The following is a 24,968-nucleotide window of genomic DNA, read 5'->3' on the forward strand; positions in this document are numbered from 1 at the left end:
TGACTGGGCCTCTCTGTCCTCTCACCCTGGAATGTGCACCTCCCCCCCCCCCCCCCCCTCGCTGGCACTCTGCTCCCTGGAGCTTCCTCTCAGCTCAGGCAGGTCGGGGTGTCCTGCCTCCCCTTGTACCTTATATGTGCTTCAGTGACGAAGGGATGTTTCTTTTTGTCTACACATACCCAGGGCCTCGCACGCTGCTTGGCATTCGGATTGAATGAATGAAACAAGGAAGGAAGGAAGCTGTGGGTGGCGGGATGCTATCACATTTTATTGGCAGATCAGTAATGATCCTCAAGGGACTGCTTTTAATCCAGCGCTGGTACTGGAAGCCAATTGCAGACGGCTGCAGAATGAAGACTACTAGGAATGAGAAGAATCAGAGATAATGTCCTGCAAACAAGTTGGATACAAGGACAGTGACAGCACAGTTTGAAAGGCAAAGCAAAGTCAAGAATGCCTTTTCCCCACAAAGGAAGTCATAAGCCTGTTAGAAGGTGGAGGAGACAAAACTGTTTGGTGAAAAAGTAAATTTGAATGAGAAGCCAAATTCAACAGAATCAGGAGCACATGTGGAGGTTTACTTGTAGCAACAGGGATACTTTTCCCTCCAAGACAGGAGCAAATAAAAGAGAGAGTTTTGAGGTGAAGACAGGAAATGTTGAGGGAACCCATAAGCTCAGTATACTGAGGGGGCCAGAGATAGAATCGAGATTTAGAGCTTGAGAACACACAAAAGGTGTCCCTACCACTTTGGGGAATGTAGCAGGAAGATAGGAGAATGGGTAAAAGGAGCAGGCTCCAGCCGGTGTGGCTCAGTGATTGAGCATCGACCTATGAACCAGGAGGTCGTGATTCGATTCCCGATCAGGGCACATGCTGGGGTTGCGGGCTCGAGCCCCAATATGGGGCGCGCAGGAGGCAGCCAATCAATGATTCTCTCTCATCATTTATATTTCTCTCCCTCTCTGAACCCAATTTAAAAAGATTAAAAAAAAAAAAAAAAAAGGAGCAGGAAGCAAGAAGCAAGGGCCTCACTGAGGTTAGCAGATGTTTGAAATGGGCCCAATAAGAACAATCTGATGTTGCTCAGAGATGCTCATCAGTCTTAGAGCAAAAGAAAGGAACGGAGGTGATGACCTGGAGCTTTTCTAGACCTGGTAGAAAATCATGGCTTGAGGCTTTGGGTGGGTGAAGATTTCAAATTGCTCACCTTGAGGTTTGGGCCGCAGAGGCCAACGGTAGGGGGCGCGCTTAAACCATGCTTCCGTCTCCCGGGAGCGGTCTTGGTGCCCATGAACTTGTGCACACGAACTACACAGCCTACTGTCAGGGACAGAGCCCTTCAGAGCAGTGCCACACCAGCTAAAAGGTTGGACCCCCTCAGTGGTCCCTGAAGTTTCTTCTGGAAGTCAAGGTTTTACGGTTATCTTAGGATTGCTGCAGTTGTCAATAGGCAGGACTTTTAGGTGTAAAATTTAATAGAATGTACACAGAATTCTTTTCTGAAATTCACAATAGTCAAATTCTATATATTGATTTTCTCCAAGGGATATCTGTATGTTCTTGTTAATAATACCCACATCATCGTGGGTTTTGTTTGTTTGTTTTGTTGTGGTGGTTTGTTTATTTATTTGTTTGTTTGTTTGTTTACTTATTTTAAACATTTATTGAGCACAGTGGTATTAGTGATTTGCTTTAGGGATACAGTTGAGAATAAAACAGACATGACCTCTTCTTCGCTAGACCTCATCTTCGGGTATGAGATGCCCATTAAGCAGCCCAGCAGTGAATACACAGTCATATCAGAAAGGCAGAAGAACACATGAACAACCTTGGGATAAGGAAGGCATTTGTAAGCAAAACACAAAATACAGACCCAACAGGAAAAATATTGGTCAGTGTACTAAAGTTAAATTTAAAGCTTTTTAAAAACAAAACACCATGGACAAAATTAGGTCAAGGAAATTGGCAGAAAATACTTGCAACTTACGTATTAATAACCTTAAATAACCGCAAGCTCCCCAGGCTCTCGCTGCGCAACAGGGAAGAGTGCCCGGCTTACGCTCTGGCCCTGGGAAGACCACAACACCACTGTGGGCCCTGAGTTCCTCATCGCCACCGACCATTGTACTCACATGGCCGTGGCCATAGGCTCAAGTGAGGTATGATAAATGAGAGTGCTTTGAAAACTAGAGCACAGTACAAATGCAAAGAATGATTGCATAATAATTTACTGCAAAATAGTTCCTCCCCCTTAACCCTTTGAGTGCCAACCAATATCCTAGGAACTATGCTAAAATTGCCAAGGCATTTTTGCTGATTTTACAGCAGTTTAGGAAAAAAATTATGAATTGCAAGTAAATGAAAAGTTACATATTCAAAAACTTAAGGAAACCTTTACTACATTGACATATTTAGCAATATCATCATCACTAATAAAAGCAGACTTAGAACTGGACGCCATTTCGAAGCTTTGATAGCGCTCCCGGCACTTTTGGCGAAAGACAGGAGGAGTGCAATCGCACTCCCCGGCACTCAAGGGGTAAATACAGCTTCAGGCTGGTGACTGGGAAGATGGGAAGAAGCTGCTTTGTCCACATGGATTTCTTCAGTGTGAAAGAGCCCTCAGGAATTCCCACAGGCCGCACTGCACTCTGCACGCTCCTCCCGGGAGTGGCATCACGGTTTCCCTTCAAGAAGACCTTCCGTTCAAGTGCTTCCAGGTCTGAATTCTGCTCCCCGCCCTCCTGGGGGAAAGGACCTGCTTTGGGTTTCATTGCCTCAGACTATCAAGATGACAACTTGAGTAATTACCCTGATTACATTTGACACTTAAAGAGCTACTAATCATAGCCAGATGTTGGGATGACAGCTTTTCATTCCGAGACGTCCCATACGGTATGTGGAGGGCACCTAAAGTATATTTCAGAGTCCTGTATTTAAGAAGCCTTCTAGGGAACACCTAATGTGTCCTTTTATATCAGAAAAGGCTGAATTTTAACCCTGTGGTAGATGGGTGAGTATTTTATTTATTCCTTGAACATACATTTATTGGGTACCCAACCAGCTACAGTGCCAAGGGTGAAAGATGTGTTCCTGACCACCTAAGAAGTCACGGTAAAGGGGAAACTGACATCAATACTCAAATTATCAGAGAAACAAAGCAGAATAGGTGTTCCCAGGGGCTGGGGTGGAGGGGAGAACAGGGAGCTTCTGTGTAATGGGTACAGAGTTTCAGTGTGGGATGATAGGCTACTGCCGGAGACGGATAGCACAACAACGTGAGCCTACTTAACGCCACTGAACGGTACACTCAAAAAGGAATAAAATGGTAGATGTGAAGCGGTGTATATTTTACCACAATAAAAAACAAAGCTAAGAATGTGTGTGAGTCTGAATGAAGATAATGAGAATAAAGAGGCAAATAGGAATTAATCCTCCCCCATAAGAGGAATGTACATTTAAGAGATTTCTGAGAGATGATTGGCAGGATTTATCTCTGGATGAAAAGCTCAATGGACGAGGACAGAGATGATAGGCCTTTGAATTGGGTGGCTGTGTACATGTTGGTTCAGGGGGAAGAGAAGTATGAGTTTGTGGAATCTGATCTATAGTGAAAAAATATACACACACACACACACAAAATACTAGAGCTCATGGTGCCAACGTTCAAGTCACACACAGAGATGCCCATTTAGGAGTTGTCAGTATGTGGGTAGTATGGAACTGAAGTCATTTAGGGAGGAGTCGGGGCGGGGGTGGGGGGAAGGGGAGAACACCAAAACAGTGAGACTGAGAGGAAATAGAAAAGAACCAGGAAAAAAATGGTTTCGTGGAAGCTAAGAGAGAAGAGAGTGTCATGGTCAGTTATGCCAAATGCTGTGGAGGCCAGTTAGGATGAAGACTGAGCACAATGGGTAGATTTGGGAATTTGGAGGTCATTGGTGGCCTTTTCCAGAGGGAAGGTAGAAGCGGATTATAGTGGGTTAAGAAATGAATGGGAAGTGAAGAAATGGAAGTAGTCCATGGAGACTAATTTCTTTAAAATACAAGGTTCTTGGCCCTGGCTGGGTAGCTCAGCTGGTTAGAGCATTGTCCCCATATGCCAAGGTTGTGGGTTTGATCCCTGGTCTGGGCACGTACGAGAATCAACCAATGAATGCATAAATAAGTGGAACAACAAATCAATGTCTCTCTCTCTCGCTCTCTCAAATCCATAAATAAAAATTACAAATAAATAAAACATGAGATTCTTCATCTCCTTTGAAAATTGCACTCACTTTAACCTCTATGTGCCCACTCTTCTATTTTTAATCGAAGCCCAATCTTATGTAGCAGTGGTGGTCATTGTCTCCATTGAAACCTCCCGTCTCTGTTGCACCCTCAGCCCCTCTTTTTCGGTCTAAATGTGAGGTTCTTGAACGAAAAGAAGATGGAAAACACCAAATTGAATCTTCCCTTGTTTATAAATGAGTCTGTGAAGATGGCTCCTGTGTCAGTAGGAGGCACTCTTTTCGGCCCCCGGGAACCTCTTCAATAACGTAATGATTTCCTCCTCGTCCAGCAGATGAGGATGATTTTCTTGACTCTCAGTTGGGACTTAAACTTCATGTACCCAGTGGTCATAGTACATTTTGTTGACATGATAAACTGGGTGTTAGGAAATCTCGATCCCAGCTCGTTTAGCCTCTGACCTCCTGTGTGATGCTGAGTAAGTTATAAGTCATTTTATTTTTTCTGGATCGCAAGGTCCTCGCCTATCAAATGAGGGGGTTGGATGAAGTGATCTTGAAAATTCTTTTCTGCTCTAATACATTCCCACTCAGTTACCTTTGTGATGGTGGCACCCGTTTGCCAGATGATTGGCCAGGACCAGGATACTGCATATGAATGACTACGGAATAGGACTGGACTATTGGCCCACGCTGGGATTTGTTTTTGTAATTCACTATCACCGAGGGTCACATAGTCCTCTTGCCTGCGGGGCTCCAAGGCCTCATGGCTTATCTGGCTTCTAGTGTCTTTGGGCCAATCTCCCAATTCTTTGCTGAGGTTGGCTTCTTAGGGTCATGATATTGGTTGGCGGATTTGTGAAGGCTAGGAGCTGATCTGGAAACTCTGGGGCAGAGGAGGTGGCAGGAGGATGTGGCACCAAAGCGCCCTAAAGAAGTGAGGTGAGGGTCTCTTGGTGAAGCCTTCCTTTGCTGGGTGATCCATGGTGCCAACATTCAAGTCACACACGGAGACAGACCGGCTGAGGGACAGGTGTGCTCCTAGTGCCAGCCCCTAAAAATAGTGCAGGCAGCACTGCACTCAAAGCAGGGCCAGCAGCAGCACGTTAATTAGGAAGCCTGCTGGGAATGACAAGAAGCCTGGCACATCCCCATTCAGATCAACGCTGCTCAAGTTGAGCCTGGCGCCATCTGCTGATGGGGCTGAGCGAAGCCACAGACAGGGAGGGCAGCTCCCTATCAGAGACTCAGGAAAACCCACTTCTCGCCTTCTGAACAGATGACATTTCAGGAGCAACCATGGAGGGTTTCCATCTTAGTATCCAACATCGCAGCCATTTTGCATCATGCCTTTAATTTTCTTCTAATTTTTGTATTAGTGTGGTCCACCCGATGTTTCAGTTTGAATCTGGTCCTTGTAGGCATATACTGCTCGTCGTTAGGTTTTAGATGAACTAAGTCCAGGGCCGTAGCCTTGAAATGGGCTGATGGGAGGAGGAAGGCATAGGGTCTGTGAGGCTGTGGCCAGGGAGTTGAGCTAGTGGGTGGAAAAGGAAGAAAGTCGATAAGGAAATGGGAGGCAATGGTGACGTGCTGACTGGCCTTCGTGTGGACATCTGGTTGCTAAGCCGGCTTCTGTGGAGAGGAGGTGCAGACCGCTCCCACCCTGGCTCCGGCGCTCAAGCACAGAGAGCAGGTCAGCAGTCCTTTTCTCTGGGCTGGAGTCCAGCATGTCCAGCTGCTGGCTGGCTACTTCCATGCAGATGTCCACTGTTCCTTCACACCCAACATGCAGGAAGCCTGGCTCCATTTCCCCAGCCTATTCTCTCTCCCTCTCCTGTTTGTAGACTTCATTTGTAAGCGCTGGGCCGGGATGTGGGAGAAGCCGTGGCTGGGCGGTGGACCTGGGTCCTAATCTCAGTCTGTCACTTAGCTGACAGACTCTGGACCCCTTGGAGCTGGGACACTGGGGCAGCATTGTCTGGGTGAGCTGCGTGCCAGTCATTTCCAATCACCACATAGCACAGGACTGAGCATGCACATTCTTATCAAGACTTCAGTTTTAATTGATCACTGGAGCAAACTGTTCACAAATGCCCACCTTTCATCTCCTGTTTCTGATCACTTCTATCTGAGTCACTATTTAGTGTCTGCCCCAGATATTGTCTGTCTTTCCAGGTCCACCTTTCAGCTTTCTTCATCCCGTGTTTAGTCCTGGGAGACCTAATTGAGCCACATCAACAGCCTATGCCCCCTGGCTTTGGTTGAGTTTGGCTCATGGAGAGCACCAGTAGGAAATTAGAGGGAGGATGGAGAGTGGGCCATGATCTAACTCACCTGGCTCCCCCCCTGTAAGGCTCCTTGATAGGTTGTATCCTTCAAACAAAGGTCCCTGTATTTCTCAAATCATCCTTCTCAACAGGACTCTCTCCTCCTGGGTTCCAGAACCTCTTCCCTCTCTTCGTCCGCTGTTCCTACCCCTGGGTGAGTACATACCCATGGTGGTTGCCTTATAGTCCATCTCCACCTGTGTACATGGTCTAATACAATTGTGCCCTCTGTCTCCTGGTGGGGTCTGATGGAGCAATGGAGACCAGGATGAGGGGGAAGACTTAGGAGAACAGAGGGCACCATTTCCAAGTCTCACCTGCTGATCACTTGTTGGTAGAGAAGAAAGTGAGTGGCTGAGCTGCCCTGCCCCTGAGCACTCTTAGGCCTGGCTGGAGGGCCCACTCTGCCCCTCCTCTGAGTATGCCCTCTCCCCATGGGGCAAAGAGTCTGTGGGGCCAGGAAGGCATGCCAGTGTGGAGCCACAGCCCCCTTCCGGACCACACAGTCATTCCAGGATCCTGGCCTTCCTGCCCAATGGCCACTGGCACAGCAGGTGCAGGCCTCTTCCCCAGGCGTGCTGCCCAGGCCCAGCCGTGGAGTGGCCGAGGGGGGCTGCTCATGGGGGAGGGAGGGCAGAGCTTGGATGTGTGAGTAGGTGTCCACTTGCAGGGCTCTCCCGATGTGGGACAGAGCCAAGAGTGAGGAAAGCAGGGGTCAGGCTGAGCCAAGGGAGTCAGAGAATTCTAAATGCAAACCTGCGGCTACCGGGTGCTTAGGTAGGTGCACTCACCAGGGCAGGAGGTAGGACGTGTGCATTCAGTTTATTAGCTTGATTTGTCACTTTTCAGTAAGAAGACACGGGACATAGGCCTCTGTTGGTACTTGTGCCCTGGACCCTGCAAATAGGGTGAGTGGTCCTCAGGGTCACGCTGCCCCCAATTGCCATCCAATGGCAGGCAGCCCATCTTCTTTCTAACGATTTATAGGGACAGAGAGTCATCCAGTTCCTCAGGAGTCCTTGCCCTGAACTCCTCGGCCTTCTTATGACATTCTCTTCCTGTTTACTTCCCTGAAGAAACAAGATACGGAGAGTTAGTAAATCCCGAGTGATTGGCAGCTGTGTGAGCCGTGGCCGGCGGCTCCTGAAGCAGCAGCTCTCAGCTCTCCGGCCCTCCCATCCCCCTCGGTCCAGCTGGTCTTTCCTCCCGGCCTCGGGCGTCAGTACCATGGACAGGACTCAACGCCCAGTCCTGGGAAGACGAGTCTAGCTGGACTCTCCCGTGCCCAGAGGGCAGGACAATTTCTGTCTCTAGGGAGAAGAGAGCTGCGGTATGTGTCCACTGGGTGTCACTATCACACCAGCTGGCAGGCTGCAAGGCGATAAAGCAAAGGAGCCCCCCCCCCCCCACCTTCTCGCTCCCCCGAGGGGGTAACAGGGAAGGGATTACCTGGTCAGTCCAGGGAACACTGGCTGGGAGCCCAAGCCTGTGCATTAGTCTTACTGTGCTACTCACCGCAGCCATCTGGCTTGACCTGAGTGGTAAGATTAGGGGGGCGGGAAACTCTCAGATGGAGCTCCCTGCTGGCAGCTGTTTCCTGCAGCCAGGCCTCCCCCCGGCACCTCTGCAAACATCCGAGCAGGGCGGTGAGCTAGAGCTCCTCCCAAGGTGCCGGGGGCTCGGTTCCCTGCCCCCCCTGGGCCCATCCACCTCAGGGCCAGTGTGTGCTCGGTGCACCCAGTCTTCCAGGCTTCCAGCCTCACAGGCCCGGGGCACTCACACAGAACGGCTCCTGGCACCCTCTCCTGCGGAAGCTCACATTGCAGAAGGCAGAGGCACTGGTGATGATGGGGGCTCACCCTGCAGGTGGAAGCCATCCTCGGAGGACTCAGGACTTCCTGGGCCCAGAACGTGAGAGAACTGAGAAGCAAAGCCCCTGTGGGGCTCTCTTACCTTGAGGGTCTCATAATGTGTGGCCGCTCACCCTAGGGGACTCCAGGCTGCATGCAGTACTGACCCCCAGGGACAGGCCAGTGCTGGGCTGCCTGTGAGCTGACATCCCACTCAAAACGTAACCGAATCATATCGCCTGTGGCCTGAGCCTGTTAGAGTTGTAGGAGCCGAGCCGGCAGGACCACGGTCTGGCCACTGGGCTCTTTAGAGTGACTCAGAGGGCTGTGGGAGCTAAGAGAGCGAGTGCCCAAAAGAACGACCCTCCGGGACTGCAGAAACCCTATTTCTGGGCAGAAAACCCCAGGAGGGGTCTATTCTGTTCCAGACCATCCCCAGTGATCTCCATGAAGTCCTTCGTGCAGGCCCCACTGTCCCCCAACTTGGAAGACAGATGTTTGTTCTTCCCCTGGCCAGGCCCGAGTCGGGGGGAGCAACTCGCCTAACTCTGTGCCAGGAAACAGTGGTGGACACACCAGCACCAGTTCATACACCCTCCTCCTGCTAATCTCTCATCTGGGTTTTGGTTTTGTTTCCCAGGATCGTGAAAGCTACAGGGTCTGGACCGTTATCTGCCCTGTGTCTGACGTCCTGAGACTTCTGCAGGGGTGTCTCCCTGGACCAACCCGTTAAGAATGGCTCAGAACTCCTCCTCAGGTGGGGTCAGAGAGCCTTGGGCTGCCAGCGGAACATACTTCTTCTAAGACAGTCTGATAAAGTGAGTGCACCGGCCAGAGGGCCTTGGGTGGGTGCTGTGGGTGTGTGTTTGGAGGGTGGGAGTGGGGGGAGAAGGATGAACTTGAAATGGTGGCCCACTTAGAAATCAAAAGGCCAGATAGAAATCTAAAGGCATCGTAATCCTAGGCTCAGCTGCAGGTGTTTGGGGCAGGCATGTTCAATTTCAGGCTCAAGCCACACACTCTGTGAGTGGACGTGGAGCCTCAGAAGCCTTGGGAATCGGAAGTAATTGTCTCGCATTCAATGACCAAGTCACACACAGAAGCGTGGGATTAAGCCCGGACCCAGGCCAGGCTCTTTGCAGTAAGAGCCTCTTAACAGAGCTGCAGCTCAGGTCTCTCCTCCCTCCTGTCTCAGAAGTGGCAGCCACATGCTTCACTAGCCATCCCTCCCTCAGGGAAGCCCAGACCCCATCCTCTCCTGAACCCTATGCCCGTTGTTGGAATGCAGCAAAGCATTAAACGGTGGCTATCCCCACACTCAGAACTGTCACGAAGCCTCCAGGAGTTAGCTTGAAATGTGGTCCCAGACCAACGACCGCTCTGGGAACCCTTGACAGGAATCGAACCCGGGACCCTTCAGTCCATGCTCTTATTTTCTTTTTTTTTTTTTTCCCTTCGGTTGATCTCTTAACCTCCCCTCCTGCCCCCAACCCTCCCCGGCCTTCCCGCTGTAGTTTGACAGTCTGTTCGAGGTTGCTCTGCCTCTGTATCATTTTTGTTCATAAGTTTATAATGGTCTTTATTATCCATGAGTGAGTGAGATCATGTGGTATTTTTCCTTCATTGACTGGCTTATTTCACTTAGCATAATGCTCTCCAGTTCCATCCATGCCATTGCAAATGGTAAGAGTTCCTTCTTTTTTACAGCAGCATAGTATTCCATCGTGTGGATGTACCACAGTTTTCTAATCCATTCATCTGCTGATGGGCACTTAGGCTGTTTCCAGATCTTAGCTATGGTGAATTGTGCTGCTATGAACACAGGGGTGCATATATCCTTTCTGATTGGTGTTTCTGTTTTCTTGGGATATATTCCTAGAAGTGGTGTCAAATGGGAGTTCCATTTTTAGTTTTTTGAGGAAACTCCATACTGTCTTCCATAGTGGCTGCACCAGTCTGCATTCCCACCAGCAGTGCACAAGTGTTCCTTTTTCTCCACATCCTCTCCTGCAATTGTTGTTTGTTGATTTGTTGATGATAGCCATTCTGACAGGTGAGAGATGGTACCTCATTGTTGTTTTGATTTGCATCTCTCCGATGATTAGTGACTTTGAGCATGTTTTCATATGTCTCTTGGCTTTCTGAATGTCCTCTTTTGAAAAGTGTCTATTTAGGTCCTTTGCCCATTTTTGATTGGATTGTTTATCTTCCTTTTGTTAAGTTGTATGAGTTCCCTATAAATGTTGGAGATTAAACCCTTATCGGTGATAACATTGGCAAATATGTTCTCCCATGCAGTGGGCTTTCTTGTTGTTTTGTTGATGGTTTCTTTTGCTGTGCAGAAGCTTTTTATTTTGATGTAGTCCCATTTGTTTATTTTCTCTTTAGTTTCCAATGCCCTAGGAGCTGTATCGGTGAAGAAATTGCTTCGGCATATATCTGAGATTTTGTTGCCTTTGGATTCTTCTAGTATTTTTATGGTTTCCCGTCGTACATTTAAGTCCTTTATCCATTTTGAGTTTATTTTTGTGTATGGTGTAAGTTGGTGGTCTAGTTTCATTTTCTTGCATGTATCTGTCCAATTTTCCCAACACCATTTATTGAAGAGACTATCTTGGCTCCATTGTATGTTCTTGCCTCCTTTGTCAAACATTAATTGAGCATATTGGTTCGGGTCGATTTCTGGGCTCTCTGTTCTATTCCATTGATCTATATGTCTATTCTTGTGCCAGTACCAGGCAGTTTTGAGAACAGCGGCTTTGTAATACAGTTTGATATCTGGTATTGAGATCCCACCTACTTTGTTCTTTCTCAGGATTGCTGCAGCTATTCGGGGTCTTTTTTTATTCCAGATGAATTTTTGGAGAGTTCGTTCTAGGCCTGTGAGATATGCCGTTGGTATTTTGATGCTCTTATTTTCTTGATGCTCTGGCATTTGGGGCTCCAGGACCAGGGACAACCTGCCGCTCCCAGGGCAGCAGAGGTAGCAAAGGGCTCCCCTGTGAGCGTGGCTTTCATATGCAAACCAACCAATCCAGAGCCTCCCCTCACCCCCCTCGCACACCCCCAATCTGGCCAAACCAGTAGTTCCCTGCCCCAGTCATCCCAGGGCCAGGCACCAGACAAATCAGGACAGCCCTGTGCCCCAGAGCCTGCCAACTCTTCCAGCCAGCCAGTGCTAACCCTGTCCAGCCACTTACCCTGCCTCGCCATCCTCCCTGCAGACGTCACAATGAAAGCTTTTGTGCGGACTTTCCCCTCACCCCTTCCTCCCGGCTGATCTGGCTGATCCGTGCTTCCCTGTGTGGCCCTGCCCTGCGTGGCCAGCTGTGCTGCCTCCTCCTGGAAACTCTTACAAACTATCTTTTTCTTGTTTTTCCTTTGAAATGAACCTTGATTGATCCCATATTAAATGGGACACAGTTAAGAAATGGGCCTCCTCCGTCTGTGGACAATGGTCTCCATTGCGTTGCTCCTCAGCCGGTACATCCTGCGGCTCACTGGCCCTTTACAATTATTCACACGCCCAGCATGTCACTGAGGCTTGGGCAGAAGCTCAGAGTCTTCTGAGAAAGTTGTGTAAGCAGAGTAACGGTCACAGCCAGTGGAGACTGCCTCCTTTTACACAAGCGTTGAGATGCATTCGTCACTCCCCGGGAGGTGCTGGCGCGCCAGTCACAGGCTCTTCCGAATAGCCACCAGTGACACTTGCTGTGGCTGCCCCCCCAAAGCTGGGGGTGGGAAGGGCGGGCAGTTGACTCCACATCAGCAGACAAGTCCAAAGCCTGTGCATCCTCCTATTAAACGTCAGTGGCCGACCCTCCACCGCCAGTGAGGCAGAGCTCAGTGGCTGGCTCTGAGTCAGTGGTTGGCTTCAGTTCAGCCTGGAATGTGAGTTATTGACAATGTCTGTGTCTGGGTCAACGTTGATGTCTGGGAGTCATGAGGGGAGAGTCCCAGCCAGGAGGAGCCAGGTAGAGAGGATGAGGGCCTTCCCGACGCTGGTGCGGGCTGGGAGCGCGGGAGGCTGGAGAAGGCGAGGAGGAAGTGGCTGTCCTCAGTGTGGTCCACACACAAGCTTCTCGGAGGCAGCCAGGTCCTGCGGTGTTGGCCTCGCCAGGCCTGAATGAAAGCAAAACCCCGGGCACATGGAGGCCAAAGACCTCAGCTAAGTTATGCCCCTTTCTAAGGGATTGTGCCACCCTCTGGAATGGAGATGGCATTTCTAATGTTTTAGAGAAAAGCCAGCCCTGTGCCTCCCCCTGCGGCGTCCCGGCCTTGGGGTCTGCCCAGTGAAGGACTGCCATCCTGGGCTCCTGGAGGAAATCGGACCTGCCCCTGCCTCCAGACACCTGCCGTTTTATAGCCAGAGTCTCAGACAGAGGAAGGGGGGTTTGAAGTCCACCTCTTTTTGCATAAAGACCTGGCCCAAGAGTTCAGAGTCACAAGGTAATGACTGAGATGAGCTGAATAAACGTAGATAATCTGAGTCCAGCTGCTATTCAGGGAAGGCCTCTTTCGTGCCAGGCCCTGAGCAATGGGGAGTGGTGAGCAAGGGGCTCCGAAGAGCCAGTGCTGAAGGTCGTCGTAGGCCTTGCTAAGGACCGGTTTTACTGTCTCCTCAAGGTGCAGGTGAGTGAGGCAAGTTCTTAAAGGGGAATGACACAACTAGATGTATGTTTCAAGAGTTTATCCAGCCCTGGCTGGTGTGGCTCCGTGGTTGGAGTGTTAGCCCTCACCCCAAAGGGTCACGGGTTTGATTCCTGTTAAGAGCATGTACCTGGGTTACAGGTTCAATCCCCCATCCCTGTCAGGGCACTTATGGGAAGCAACCAATCGGTGTCTCTCTCATATAGATGTTTCTCTCTCTCCTCTCTCTCTTTCTCTTCCTCTCCCTCCCTTCTACTCTCTCTAAAAAAATAATCAATGGAAAAAATATCCTTGGGTGAGAATTAGCAACAACAAAAAAGAATGTCAATACAAAACAGAATAGTGTATTATAGCCTTTAAGGATATTTCATTGAATTGAGTACTGAAAAATTTACATCCTATATAATAAATAGGTAATATGCAAGTTGGCCACCACGCCCTCACACAAAGATAGCCGCCCCTATGTGGTCACAAGATGGCCACCACAAGATGGCCAGCAGGGGAGGGCAGTTGGGAGTGACCAGGCCTGCAGGGGAGGGCAGTTGGGGGCAACCGAGCCGGCAAGGGAGGGCAGTTCAGGGAGATTGGGCTGGCAGAGGAGCAGTTAGGCATCAATCAGGCTGACAGGGGAGTGGGGAGTGGTTAGGGGGTGATCAGGCTGGCAGGCAGAAGTGGTTAGGGCAATCAGGCAGGCAGGCAGGTGAGCGGTTGGGAGCCAGCAGTCCCAGATTGTGAGAGGGATGTTTGGATGTTCGAACCGGCAGTCGGACATCCCCTGAGGGGTCCCAGATTGGAGAGGGTTCAGGCTGGGCTGAGAACACCGCCCCCCCCAGTGCACGAATTTCATGCACCAGGCCTCTAGTTTATGAAATAAAAGTTAAAAAAAAAAAGTTTATTGCCCAGCCAGCGTGGCTCAGTGGTTGAGTGTCAACCTATAAACCAGGAAGTCATGGTTTGATTCCGGGTCAGGGCAAATGCCCGAGTTGCAGGCTCGATCCCTAGTGTGGGGCATACAGGAGGCAGCTGATCAATGATTCTCTCTTATCATTGATGTTTCTCTCTCTCTCTCTCTCTCTCTCTCTCTCTCTCTCTGAAATCAATAAAAGTATATTAAAAAGAAAAGAGCCATTTCCCTTTAACCTTTGAACTTTTGGTAGCACTGTAAATGAACAGGTTGTAATCTAAACTATTAGGTTGTAAAGTAACAAGTTGTTACTGAAAAATCATCTCATATTTGTTTTTTTAAAAAAAGAGTTTATCCAGACTGCTGTGCATAAATTCATAAGGAAGCTGATGTCAGATTAAAAGAGAAGCAAAGAAGGTGGCTTAGATGAAGTTATTGTATTTGTCACCACGAGAGAGAATTGGGCATGCATGTGATATACTTAGGAGGTGATGTTAGCGGGACTTGGGAAGAACTGCGTATGGTGAACCACGCTCTGGCCTGAGTGTCTGGGGATGTTGGTGTCATTCACTGAGATGAGGCACATGAACCAACAGGTTCCCTTCTTCTCTGGACATTAGTTTCTTCTGTAGTTCCTCCCAGCTCTCCAAATCTAAAATTCTACTTGCTAGTCAGAAGACTTCTCTGCAAGAAAGTAGAGGCAAAAAAAGGGGGGAGGCTTGGTGGTCGAACATCCACCCATAAACCCAGAGGCCACGGTGCGATTCCCCAAGTCACCTGCCCGGGTTGCAGGCTGTATTCCCAGTAGGGGCTGTGCAGGAGGCAGCTGGTCAATGATTCGCTCTCATCATTGATGTTTCTCTCCCTTCCCTTCCTCTCTCTGAAATCAATAAAGACATATTTAAGAAAAAAGAAAATGGGTGGGGGGGTCGGGGGAGGAAGGGATGGTGACATGAATGGGCCCTGAAGTTGGCTTGAACACCTTGCCAGCCTGGCATGCAGCACATGACTGAGGACACGTGGGCGATGGGCAGAGCTGGGCAGCACCACCCATGAGGGTCCCCTGTGTGCTCCTCAGGGGAAGCATCTTCAATGTGTCGCACAAGCCCCAATGCTACTCACCCTCCCGGAGCTCCTGGAGAGAGGACAGACACTGCTTGCCAAAAGTATTTAGGTCAAACTCCTACTGAGAGGCATTGAGCAGAGGAAAGGCCGGAGGCCAAAACCACCACTCTCTTCTTATAACGCCAGTCACAAGGGGATTCCGCACATGCCAGACTGCCTTAGTCTGTTTGGGCTGTTAAATTAAAAATGCCATCGGCCGGGTGGCAGGGACTGGCAAGGACCTGCTTCCTGGTTCGTAGACAGCCGCCTTTTTGCCGGGTCCTCACATGGCAGAAAGGGCGAGGGAGCTCTGTGGGGCCTATTTGATAAGGGCATTCATTCCATTAAGAGGGCTCCACCTTTATTACTCCCCAAGGCCCCACCTCCAAATACCATCACACTGGCTTTAGGATTTACCGTATGAATGAATCCTGGGGGACACGAACATTCAGTCTATGGCCCAGATCTAAAAGGTCTCTGGCCCAGGCTCCCCCCCCTCTCGGCCGATTCACAGAGGAGTCAGTGCCCGCACTGCAGTGAGGAGGACACGCAGGAGCAGGGAGCGTCCGGCCTGCGGAAGGGCCACCCTCCACGGAGTGCCACGAGGAAGAGCCAGAATCTCGAAGACACCCAGCGGGCCGCAGGGCACCACGCTCGGAGCAGCTGTGAAATGATGGCAACTTGTTTTCCAAATTTGGAGCCTGCCCGATTGTGTTAGAGAAGTGGTTTTCAACCCTACTCTCCACACGCTGGTTTCAGGCCTTGGTTCCGCCCTCCTCCCCAGCCCTCAGGTCAGTTTCATCCCACCCAGGTGCCCAGCCCTGGCTCCTGGCACCACCCTGGGTACTCTTCCTTGGTCCCTGCTTGTCCCACAGAAGGGCTTGAGCACCAAGACTCGGAGACAAGCTGAAGGGTTAGCAGAAGCAGTTGGTTACACAAGAGCAGAGAAACAAGATGATTAATGGCAAATTCCCGTTCAACAGCCCCGGAAGCATGCCTGTGCACGCCAGCCGAACCCAGAGGCTTGTACTATGTGGAGCTCTGTAAGAGGAAAGCACAGACTGGGAGCAACTGGAGAGGAGAAACTTGGGTAAAAAAAAAAAAAAGTTTAGTTATACTTTGTTTTTATTTAAAATCATTCCTACGTTGTGCAATGAAAAAATGAAAAGTGATACGTTTTTCTTAAGCATGAGTTTCCGGACTGGCATTCTAGAACAGGAGTGAGCAAACTCCTTCTGTAAAACGGCCAGTAATAAATTATTTTACGCTCTGTGGGCCTGTCACAGCTATTCAACCGGGTGACACAAATGCAGCTCTGGAGACCATGTGGACCAGTGGGCGTGGGTCTATTCCCGTAAAACTCTATTCACACAAATAGGCAGTGGGCCAGGTTGAGTCTATGAGCTGGCCAACCTCTCTTTTATCAACTGAAATTCAATTAAGCGTGAATATGGAGGCTGTTTAGACCGTGAAGTCATAAATCAGGAGCCACAGTCCACTTGAGGCAGCTTTCCGAAGCTGCACTTATCAAAATTGGAAGTAAACAATTTTGCAGAACCAAACCTACAATCCTACAACTCCAGCTTGTGATGAAATAGGTCAGGGCTCAATAAAGATGTAGAAAAGCCCGCCCTCCGTGGCTAATGTTGGTTTCTCGCCCCTCCAGATATGAAATCAGGTTTTTATTTGAGTGAAGCCTCTTAGGAACAAGTGGCCTTTAAATCGATTCCCAGGGCCTCTCTTGGGTTGTTTTTGCCACATTTTAGACAAATCCATATATCATGGAAAATTAGATTGAGGTCGTTAGCATTAGAATTGATGTTTAAGTTATGTGAATGCTTTTGGAATTTAACAGTCATTGTTAGTGAAGGGTAAAAAATCAGCAAATATTATGTAAATCATTCTATACTGGTCTGGGATTGTAGATAAAAGTGTAAGTTTGTGGATTGGTATATTTTGGTTGCAAATGATAGAAAACCCAAATCAAATTGGGTTAAGCCCAAAAGAGCACTTACTAGCAAAGGTGGATGGCATGATATATGGATTCGAACACCACTGGGACCCAGCTTCTCTCCCTCTCGGCTCTGTGTTCCAGGCTGGCTTCCTTCTCAGGCTCTAGGTAGTCATGAGTGGCTGCCAGCAGCTGCAGAGCAACAACCTCCAGGTTCAAGGTCAGTGAAAAAGAGGGAGTACCTCACTCCCAAGTCCCAGGAGAAGTCTCCTTGCATCTCATGGCTCTAGCTGGGCTCCATGCCCACCGCTAACCCAAGGCCATGGCCAGGGGTTTGCAGTACTCCAGCTGTGCCCCCAGCCCCATGCAGGGCAGCCACAGGACAGTGGAAACCTTGCCTGAAGGACATGCCTGGTTGCTGTAGATCAGGATGGTTTTCAAGAGGAAAATGAGGGGCCCGGTTGGTATGGCTCAGTGGTAGAGCGTCGACTTCTGAACCAGGAGATCACGGTTCAATTCCTGGCCAGGGCACATGCCTGGGTTGCAGGCTCAGTCCCCAGTGGGGGGCGTGCAGGAGGCAGCAGCTCAATGATTCTCTCTCATCACTGATGTTTCTGTCTCTCTCCCTTCTCCCTTCCTCTCTGAAATCAATAAAAATATATTTAAAAAATAAAAAAGAGGAAAATGAGAGAAGGCTAAATGGATTTGAAAGGCAATACCAAGAGCAGCACCTACAGTTTCATTGGACCTGCTCTTTGGAAACCCTGTTGGCCTCGTTTGCTCTTGTCAATTGTGATTTGCCCCATGACTGTCTCTTGGCATGTTCCCTCCTACAATAGCCAACTGCCAATTTATCCGACCTCAATGCCCAAAGGCCCAGGCCCGAGCCTTCCTGCTTAGCCTACTTCGCATGCAAAGATGGTGTCTCCAGTGGGGCCATCAGCATTGTAAACTAAGAGTCCGGGTGCCTTTTTTCTCCCAAAGCGTCGTGACGGGAAGGCGGGGGGGGGGGGGGGGGGGGGGCGGGCGGGCTGAGCAACTGCCTCAAATTTGGGGTTGGGAGCTTTTGTGAGGAAATGTAATGGAAGAGTTTTAGCTCCTTTGTGTATTTGAGGAAAGATCATGAATTCCCAGAGAGAACCCATATTCTTAAAACAAATTCCTCCCATTGCTAATTAGTAGAACTAGATTTCCGTAACTCATTCCGTAGCACAAGGGTCATAAATAATCACCTGTGAATGTGCTGGGGGCGTGCGGTGAACCTCAAGCTGCTGTGTGTATGGGGATTATTCAGACCATGAAGTTGTAAATCAAGGATGACTCCAGCTGGGGAGGGAAGTCAAGGCCACCAGCTGGGCGGCTGAAGCTGTGGGAGAGTTGTGGGGTACCACAGTGGCTTTAGGATGAGAGATGTTGACAGGAGGCAAGCCAGGCCAATGAGTGGAGGAAGCAAAGACTGCAGCAGTGACTTCTGAGGGAAGGAAAGCTTAGCTCCTCGCCTGAGCAGCTGAGGAAGGTAGGGACTCCACAGATAGTAGCAGTGACCACAAGCCAAAGGTTGGATGCAGACAGGACTTGTACAAGGAACCACGTGCCAGGCCCTGAAGAGAGCGAGGACTTGAAGATGAAGAATGAAGAAAGTTCTGGAAGGATCTCATTAACTCGAAAAACTAAGATGGCGGCATAGGTAAACACCGGGAAATTGCCGCCTCACACAACAATTGAAAATTACCGCAAAGGACAGAGCAAACATCATCCAGAACAACAGGAAGGCTGGCTGAGTGTAAATTCTACAACTAGAAGGAAAGAAAAGCACGCTGAGAGCCAGAGGAGCTGCAGAGGTGAAGTGCAGAGGTACAAGTGCAGAGGTACGGCCGGCTCGCGTGCGCGCGCGAGGACAGGGGGTGGCACCTGAGGACACGGCTGTCTTTTTGAATCACAAGCTCCCGACTGCTCTGAACTCCGGTTCCGGGAAGTCTCTGGGGACCCAGGACTCATACGGGGAGAAGCTGGTCTGTCCGGCAGCGGGTGAACTTGAAGGCGGCTTTCCCTCAGAGGTGCTTGCAGCAATTAGCAGGTCACTGAGACCCGCGACTCCGGGCGGAGAATCAGCCATAGCTCCTTGATCCGCCCTTTGATTCCCTGAGACCCCGCCCCACCCAGGCTGCGGCAGAGGCTTTTGCATGTGAATGTACCTAACTGCAGCCTAGCCAGGCAGACCCGGAACTTCCAAGAGAAGGCCCAAGGCCCCGCAGCGGCTTGCATTGCTTCACAGCTGAGCCTCTTCGTGGCTCCTGCTGTGTGGCCTCAGGCAGAGGCTGAATTAGCACCTCCTTAGATCCAGGAGCCACTGTACCCAGTGGTCAGAGGGGGACCATCCAGATTGCAACTCCTCAGATCCATAAGGGACACACTCAGGGAGCAGACTCAGTGAGCACCAAAGCCCCACGGAAGCAAGTCTTGCCCCAGAAGGGTGTCTTCAGCACAGAAGTTCTCCCACTTTAGACACAGCTGATTCTCACAGCCAATTGGCCTGGAGGTCAATTCCTCCCAGTGATCCTACAACAACCAAGGCACCAAGAGTGCACCAAGAGTGTCCACCCCAGGTAACTGGGGAGGCTGAGCTACTGGGCCCTACAGGACACCTGGCGCGCAGGGCCACTCTATCAACACAGGGAAGCTGCCAAAATGCGGAGACAAAGAAACAGGTCACAAATGGCAGAAATGGAGGAAACCAAACGATTGGATATAGAGTTCAAGGCCACGTTTATAAGGTTTTTCAAGAATTTTATGGAAACCGCCGATAAATTTAATGAATCCCTCAATAAGTATAGTGAGACCATGGAGGACATGAAAAAGGACCAACTAGAAATTAAGCATACACTGACTGAAATAAAGAATAATTTACAGAGATCCAACAGCAGACAAGAGGATCCCAAGAATCAAGTCAAAGATTTGAAATACAAAGAAACAAAAAATACCCAACCGAAAAGGAAAAAAGAAAAGAGATTCCAAAAATATGAAGATAGTGTAAGGAACCTCTGGGACAACTTCAAGCGTACCAACATCAGAATTATAGGGGTACCAGAAGGAGAGAGAGGGCAAGATATTGAAAACCTTTTTGAAGAAATAATGACAGAAAACTTCCCCTACCTGGTGAAAGAAATGGACTTACAAGTCCAGGAAGCGCAGAGAACCCCAAACAAAAGGAATCCAAGGAGGACCACACCAAGACACATCATAATTAAAATGCCAAGAGCAAAAGATAAAGAGAGAATCTTAAAAGCAGCAAGAGAAAAACAGTTAGTTACCTACAAGGGAGTACCCATACGACTGTCAGCTGATTTCTCAACAGAAACCATGCAGGCCAGAAGAGAGTGGCAAGAAATATTCAAAGTGATGAATAGCAAGAACCTGCAACCAAGATTACTTTATCCAGCAAAGCTATCATTCAGAATAGAAGGTCAGATAAAGAGCTTCACGGATAAGAAAAAGCTAAAGGAGTTCATCACCACCAAACCAGCATTATATGAAATGCTGAAAGGTATTCTTTAAGAAGAGGAAGAAGAAAAAAGGAACTCTTACCATTTGCCACAGCATGGATGGAACTGGAGAGCGGATAAATACCACATGATCTCACTCATTTGTGGAATATAATGAACAACATAAACTGATGAACAAGGACTGATCCAGAGACGGAGAGGCATTGATTGGACTGTCGGGACTTGGAGGGAAGGTAGGGGAGGGTGGGGGTAAGGGGGAAAGATCAACCAAAGGACTTATATGCAAGCATATAGGCCTAACCAATGGACATGGACAACGGGGGGGTGAGGGCATGAGCGGGGGGGGGGGGGAGGGGGGGATAGAGGGTAACGTGGGGACAAGGACACATATGTAATATCTTAATCAATAAAAAATATATATTAAAAAAAAAAGAAAGTTCTGAAACAGTGTACAGGCAATCAAATGAAGTGGTAACAGGAGACCATCTTTCTGCTTTGCCTCCGTTGGGCTGCTAACCCACACCATTTTACCTCCCGCTCAGAGGAGTTGAACTGTGTGCCTAGACAAGCAGCAGGGAGGGCAAAGCCAGGCAAGGCAGGACTTGCAGTGCGGGCAGGGCAGAGTCTCTGTAAAGTCCCTTCTTCCATGTTGCCCCAAAGGTATAACATGGAGAAGAGATGTCCAGTGTGAACCCAACTCTGCCCGTGCCCGAAGGTCTGCGAGGGTGGGGCTGCGGTGGGCAGTGGAGGCGGCTCCCCTCCGGCCCACACCAGCCAGGCCTCCTGTGGGTGACAAAGCCTGGGCCGCTCCATTGAACATGGGTACCTGCTCTCTGTCCTCACCGCATAACTGTCCAGCTCAGGGAACTGCCCATTTAGTGTGTTTGGGGAGCCCAACAGATGCAGAGCCGTGCCCCCCCCCCCCCCCACGAAGCTCAGTCTGACCTTCACTTCTGAGGCGAACTTGAGGCCCCTGGGTGCCATTTGTAGAGGATCAGTGTTTTCATCCAGGGACAGGGTGGGGGACCTCCTCCGTGGCCAACATCTTCCCTGAGCCTCAGCCTGCCCATTTTCAGACCCGCACGGCCTGCACATTGCCATCTGGCATCTCCTTGACCCCCGAGGGCTGTGGAACCTGATAGTCTGGATTTGAATTTCAGTTCCAGTGTTTGCTATAACCTTGGGCAAACACTCAACCCATCCAGCCTGAATTTCTCAATCCGTGAAAGAAGGATGTGAATGCTGGTCTGTGGTGAACATAAAACACGATCATATAAAACAGAGTGTAGTGTCGGTGGCAATGTGTTCCGTGGAGGTCAGCTACTTTGTGACCTTTGACTCTCTTATGACCTTTGCTTTCTGTCACAGCCCAGATCAGGCCTGTCTCCTCCCGCATGATACATCTAGTCTCATTGTTGTGTTTTTCAGGGCTTGCTCTTGGACCAGCTCCCACTGACGGCCGTGTGCATACTGCTATGTGCTTCCAGAATCTTGAGACTCAGTGCCGCCCATTCCAGAACATTCCATCATCCTGAGTAACTATGAACTTCACAGAGTGGGCTTTATCAAGAGTTTTTTTTATAGAGCCTTCCAAATACCCTGTCCGGAATAAGAGCAATGACACCCTCCTGAATTTCTCTTCCCAGAAGGTGGGTCATTAGACATTTCCTGGCTGTTACAGAGACAGTCACCCAAGGACTGAAGTCATTTCTTCTCAGGCTCTCTCTTGAAGCTTTGCCCCAACAAGGAGCATTGGCAGCTGCTCCCAGGTCAACGGTAATTCTCTTTTCCTCATTAATGACTTCATGAATGCATCTCAGGAGCCAGGCCCACGGGGCGATGTTTGCAATGTTTGCATTCCAGCTCAACTAGTCACTAGAACCAGCTTTAGAAAACTGAAGTCTCTGGCTTCAGCCCAGAGCCTCACCCTCACTCACCCGCTCACCTCCCATCCCGGCTTCTGGAAAGTGCGCTCCTGCCACACCCCGAGGGGCTGTGCCCTGACTTGTTTCCTTGTGTTAAGGGGGTCATTAACTTCTCTGTAATTGCCCTAACCTGTCAAAGTGTGAACGCTGGCTACAGCAGAATGCACCTTGGTCCCCTGCAGTGACCAGAGAGGGAGAGGACTGGGGGCGGGATGAGGTGGGGTTGGGGAGTCCGTTGTCCATCAGCGGGCGGGGCTTGGAGGCCCCACCCTCCCCAGAGCCAGCCGGGATGCCTGTCTTTCTCCTTGTTATTTCAGCAGGCTTTGAGAAGTTAACCTTTCTCTACTAGAGAGGCTTCAGTTCTTCTCTATCCTGAGAGGACACCCACAGGAAAAGACCCCGATTGCCATGAACCCTGCCATCACCAGCCGTGAGCACCCGGACCCCTCGGTGAGTTCTGGGGAGAGAGAGAGAGGGGGGCGGAGAGTGGGCTGCAAGGACAGAGGAGCCCTGGTGGGGCCCAGCATGGAGCCCCAATGCCTGATTCATCATCAGTGCGAAGGACTGAGCGATGGCTTAGGAGCTAAAGATCTGCGACTGTTAGACAAGGGTGGCAGCTGTGCTGGCACCTCACCATCCCCAGGAGCAAAGATAGCGCTGACCTCTGTGAATGAGTCACAAAGGGACAAAGACAGTGCTGGCCTCTGTGAATAAATTACAAAGGGAGGAAGACAGTGCTGGCCTCTGTGAATAAATTACAAAGGGAGGAAGAGGTGGGAAATTCTCAGCTTTACCTTTACTCACAGGTCAACTCTGTTGGATCTAAATGTTTGTTCTCCAGGTTTCTCAGGTTATGATTCCTTTTATCAGAAATCCTTTCTGAAGCAAAGCTAAAGGAAAGGGAAGGAGAGAGAGAGAGAGAGAGAGAGAGAGAGAGAGAGAGAGAGAGAGAGAGAGAGAGAGAGAGAGAGAGAGAGAAAGAGAAAGAGAAAGAGAAAGAGAAAGAGAAAGAGAGAACTGATATTTCCTGAACCGCCAAAATGCCCCAGGCACTTTATATACTTTATTTCGTTCCTTTGGAGCCCATGGAGCAAGCTCTCTGCCCCCATTTTACAAACGGGGAACCCGAGGCCCAGAGAAGTGAAGTCAGGGTAACCTCTGAGCCCTGTCCCTACCACCTCTGCAACCTATTTTGGCCCCCGGAACCTATCGGGGGGGACTGGGCTCTGGCCACTGCCCACCGCGCAGGAGCCCCTCCCTGCATGCCGGGCCAGGGCTGCAGCCCTAGTGAGGCCCAGCCAAGTGTCTGCAGGACTCGGATCTGGGCTGGGCTCTCGGCGCTGTCTCCTGGAGCCCGTCTGCCAGGGCCTGCTCATGCTGGGCAGCCTCTGGTCAAGAGGCCCTGGCCCCCCTTCTAGAAAATCGTGGGGGCACCTGAGAGAACGCTCCTTTCTTCTCCCCAGAATAATTTCTACCACTATGTCACGGAAGCCCCCCCACCCCTCCACAAAGAAACCGGAAACAAAACAAACCTTAAGTCAGAGAAGACTCCCTTTTCTGAAGGCTGTGATGTTGGCCACATTTTGGGCTTACCTGGGCCAGTGGGCGTGTGGAGGGGCCTGGGCACGTATCCGTCTCCTTTGAGTGGCCTGTCTTCTCTTCATTTTCCTCAAAGCCTCAACTTCAGCACCCACATGAGAGAAGGCGCTGTTCTGGGATGCGTGTGGTTTTCACTTGTACTAGTATGTTGCTCTGCTAGAAACTTCTAGGGCTATACACACGGGAAGATAGCTTCTCGACCTTGCAAGCTTATGGCCTAACTAGGGGAAAGCAGGGTACACAGAACTATTTCTACTTTAGGGGAGAAAACGGTTAATTACAGGACAGGGAGACAAAACGCGCCAGGAGTCCGAGGCAGGAAACTCACACAGGGTGGGGCATGGGGAGAGGTGATGGAGGAGGAGACATTGGGCCCTTGGGTGCAGGATAAGGGAGGCCTCATTTGGAGAGACCTGGGCAGTCCCATGGGCTACAGCCAGGTGAATGGGAGTGGTAGGAAATGAGCCTGGAGGGTGGAGTGCGGGATGGGAGGCTGTGTGTATGGATGGAGTCAGAGAAAGTTACCCGTCTTCCCCCGAGACCACCCCCTTTCCACGGCAGCTGCCCCTGCACCCGGCTCCTCTGGCTCTGCCCCAGAGAGCTGGAGGGCTGTCCCTCCCTCTCTGCACAAGGGAGACGCCAAGAGGAGGGTGCCCTTCTCCCATTCACAGTGGGGTCTCGGACCAGCCTCCCTGAGCCTCTGTTTCCTCACCTGTGAACCGGGGAGTGGTAAGATGAGGGTGAGAATCAAACGAGAGGCTGCTCGGAAGCTCCCTGTGCTCTGGGAAGCACCACACAATGGCAAGCCGCACCAGAATGCTTCTTTCTGCTTCTTTCGGTGAAATGACAGCCCATGTGCTGAGTTGGAAAACTCAGCTCCACCCCAAAGAGGTGTGGCCCCTCTTCTCATACCAGTGCTC

The 24,968-nt window shown here is 50.1% G+C and overlaps 1 protein-coding gene and 1 long non-coding RNA gene across 6 annotated transcripts in view; one reads left to right on the top strand and one right to left on the bottom strand.

The window, feature by feature from the left end:
• Positions 1-7,368: 7,368 nt before the first annotated feature.
• LOC118666374 lies at positions 7,369-24,887 on the bottom strand. Its single transcript, XR_004970950.1, has 2 exons — positions 23,982-24,887; positions 7,369-7,632 (listed from the first exon to the last, which is right to left on the bottom strand). It is a non-coding gene; the product is annotated as an uncharacterized LOC118666374 (long non-coding RNA).
• The window catches only part of LOC118666370 (solute carrier family 23 member 1-like), a 28,556-nt gene continuing 25,872 nt past the window's right edge, over positions 22,285-24,968 (top strand). The window contains exons 1-2 of one of the 5 annotated variants that reach the window (XM_036328595.1): positions 22,285-22,300; positions 22,767-22,899. In XM_036328595.1, coding sequence (XP_036184488.1) covers positions 22,858-22,899 — 42 coding nt within the window. In that variant the 5' untranslated portion in view covers positions 22,285-22,300; positions 22,767-22,857. Of the gene's footprint in view, positions 22,301-22,600; positions 22,667-22,690; positions 22,900-24,968 lie in introns of those variants that run through there. The other 4 variants (XM_036328596.1, XM_036328598.1, XM_036328594.1 and 1 more) reach the window with 4 other exon arrangements.

Source organism: Myotis myotis, unplaced genomic scaffold (genome assembly GCF_014108235.1).
Source record: "Myotis myotis isolate mMyoMyo1 unplaced genomic scaffold, mMyoMyo1.p scaffold_m19_p_11, whole genome shotgun sequence".
Taxonomy (NCBI): Eukaryota; Metazoa; Chordata; class Mammalia; order Chiroptera; family Vespertilionidae; genus Myotis; species Myotis myotis.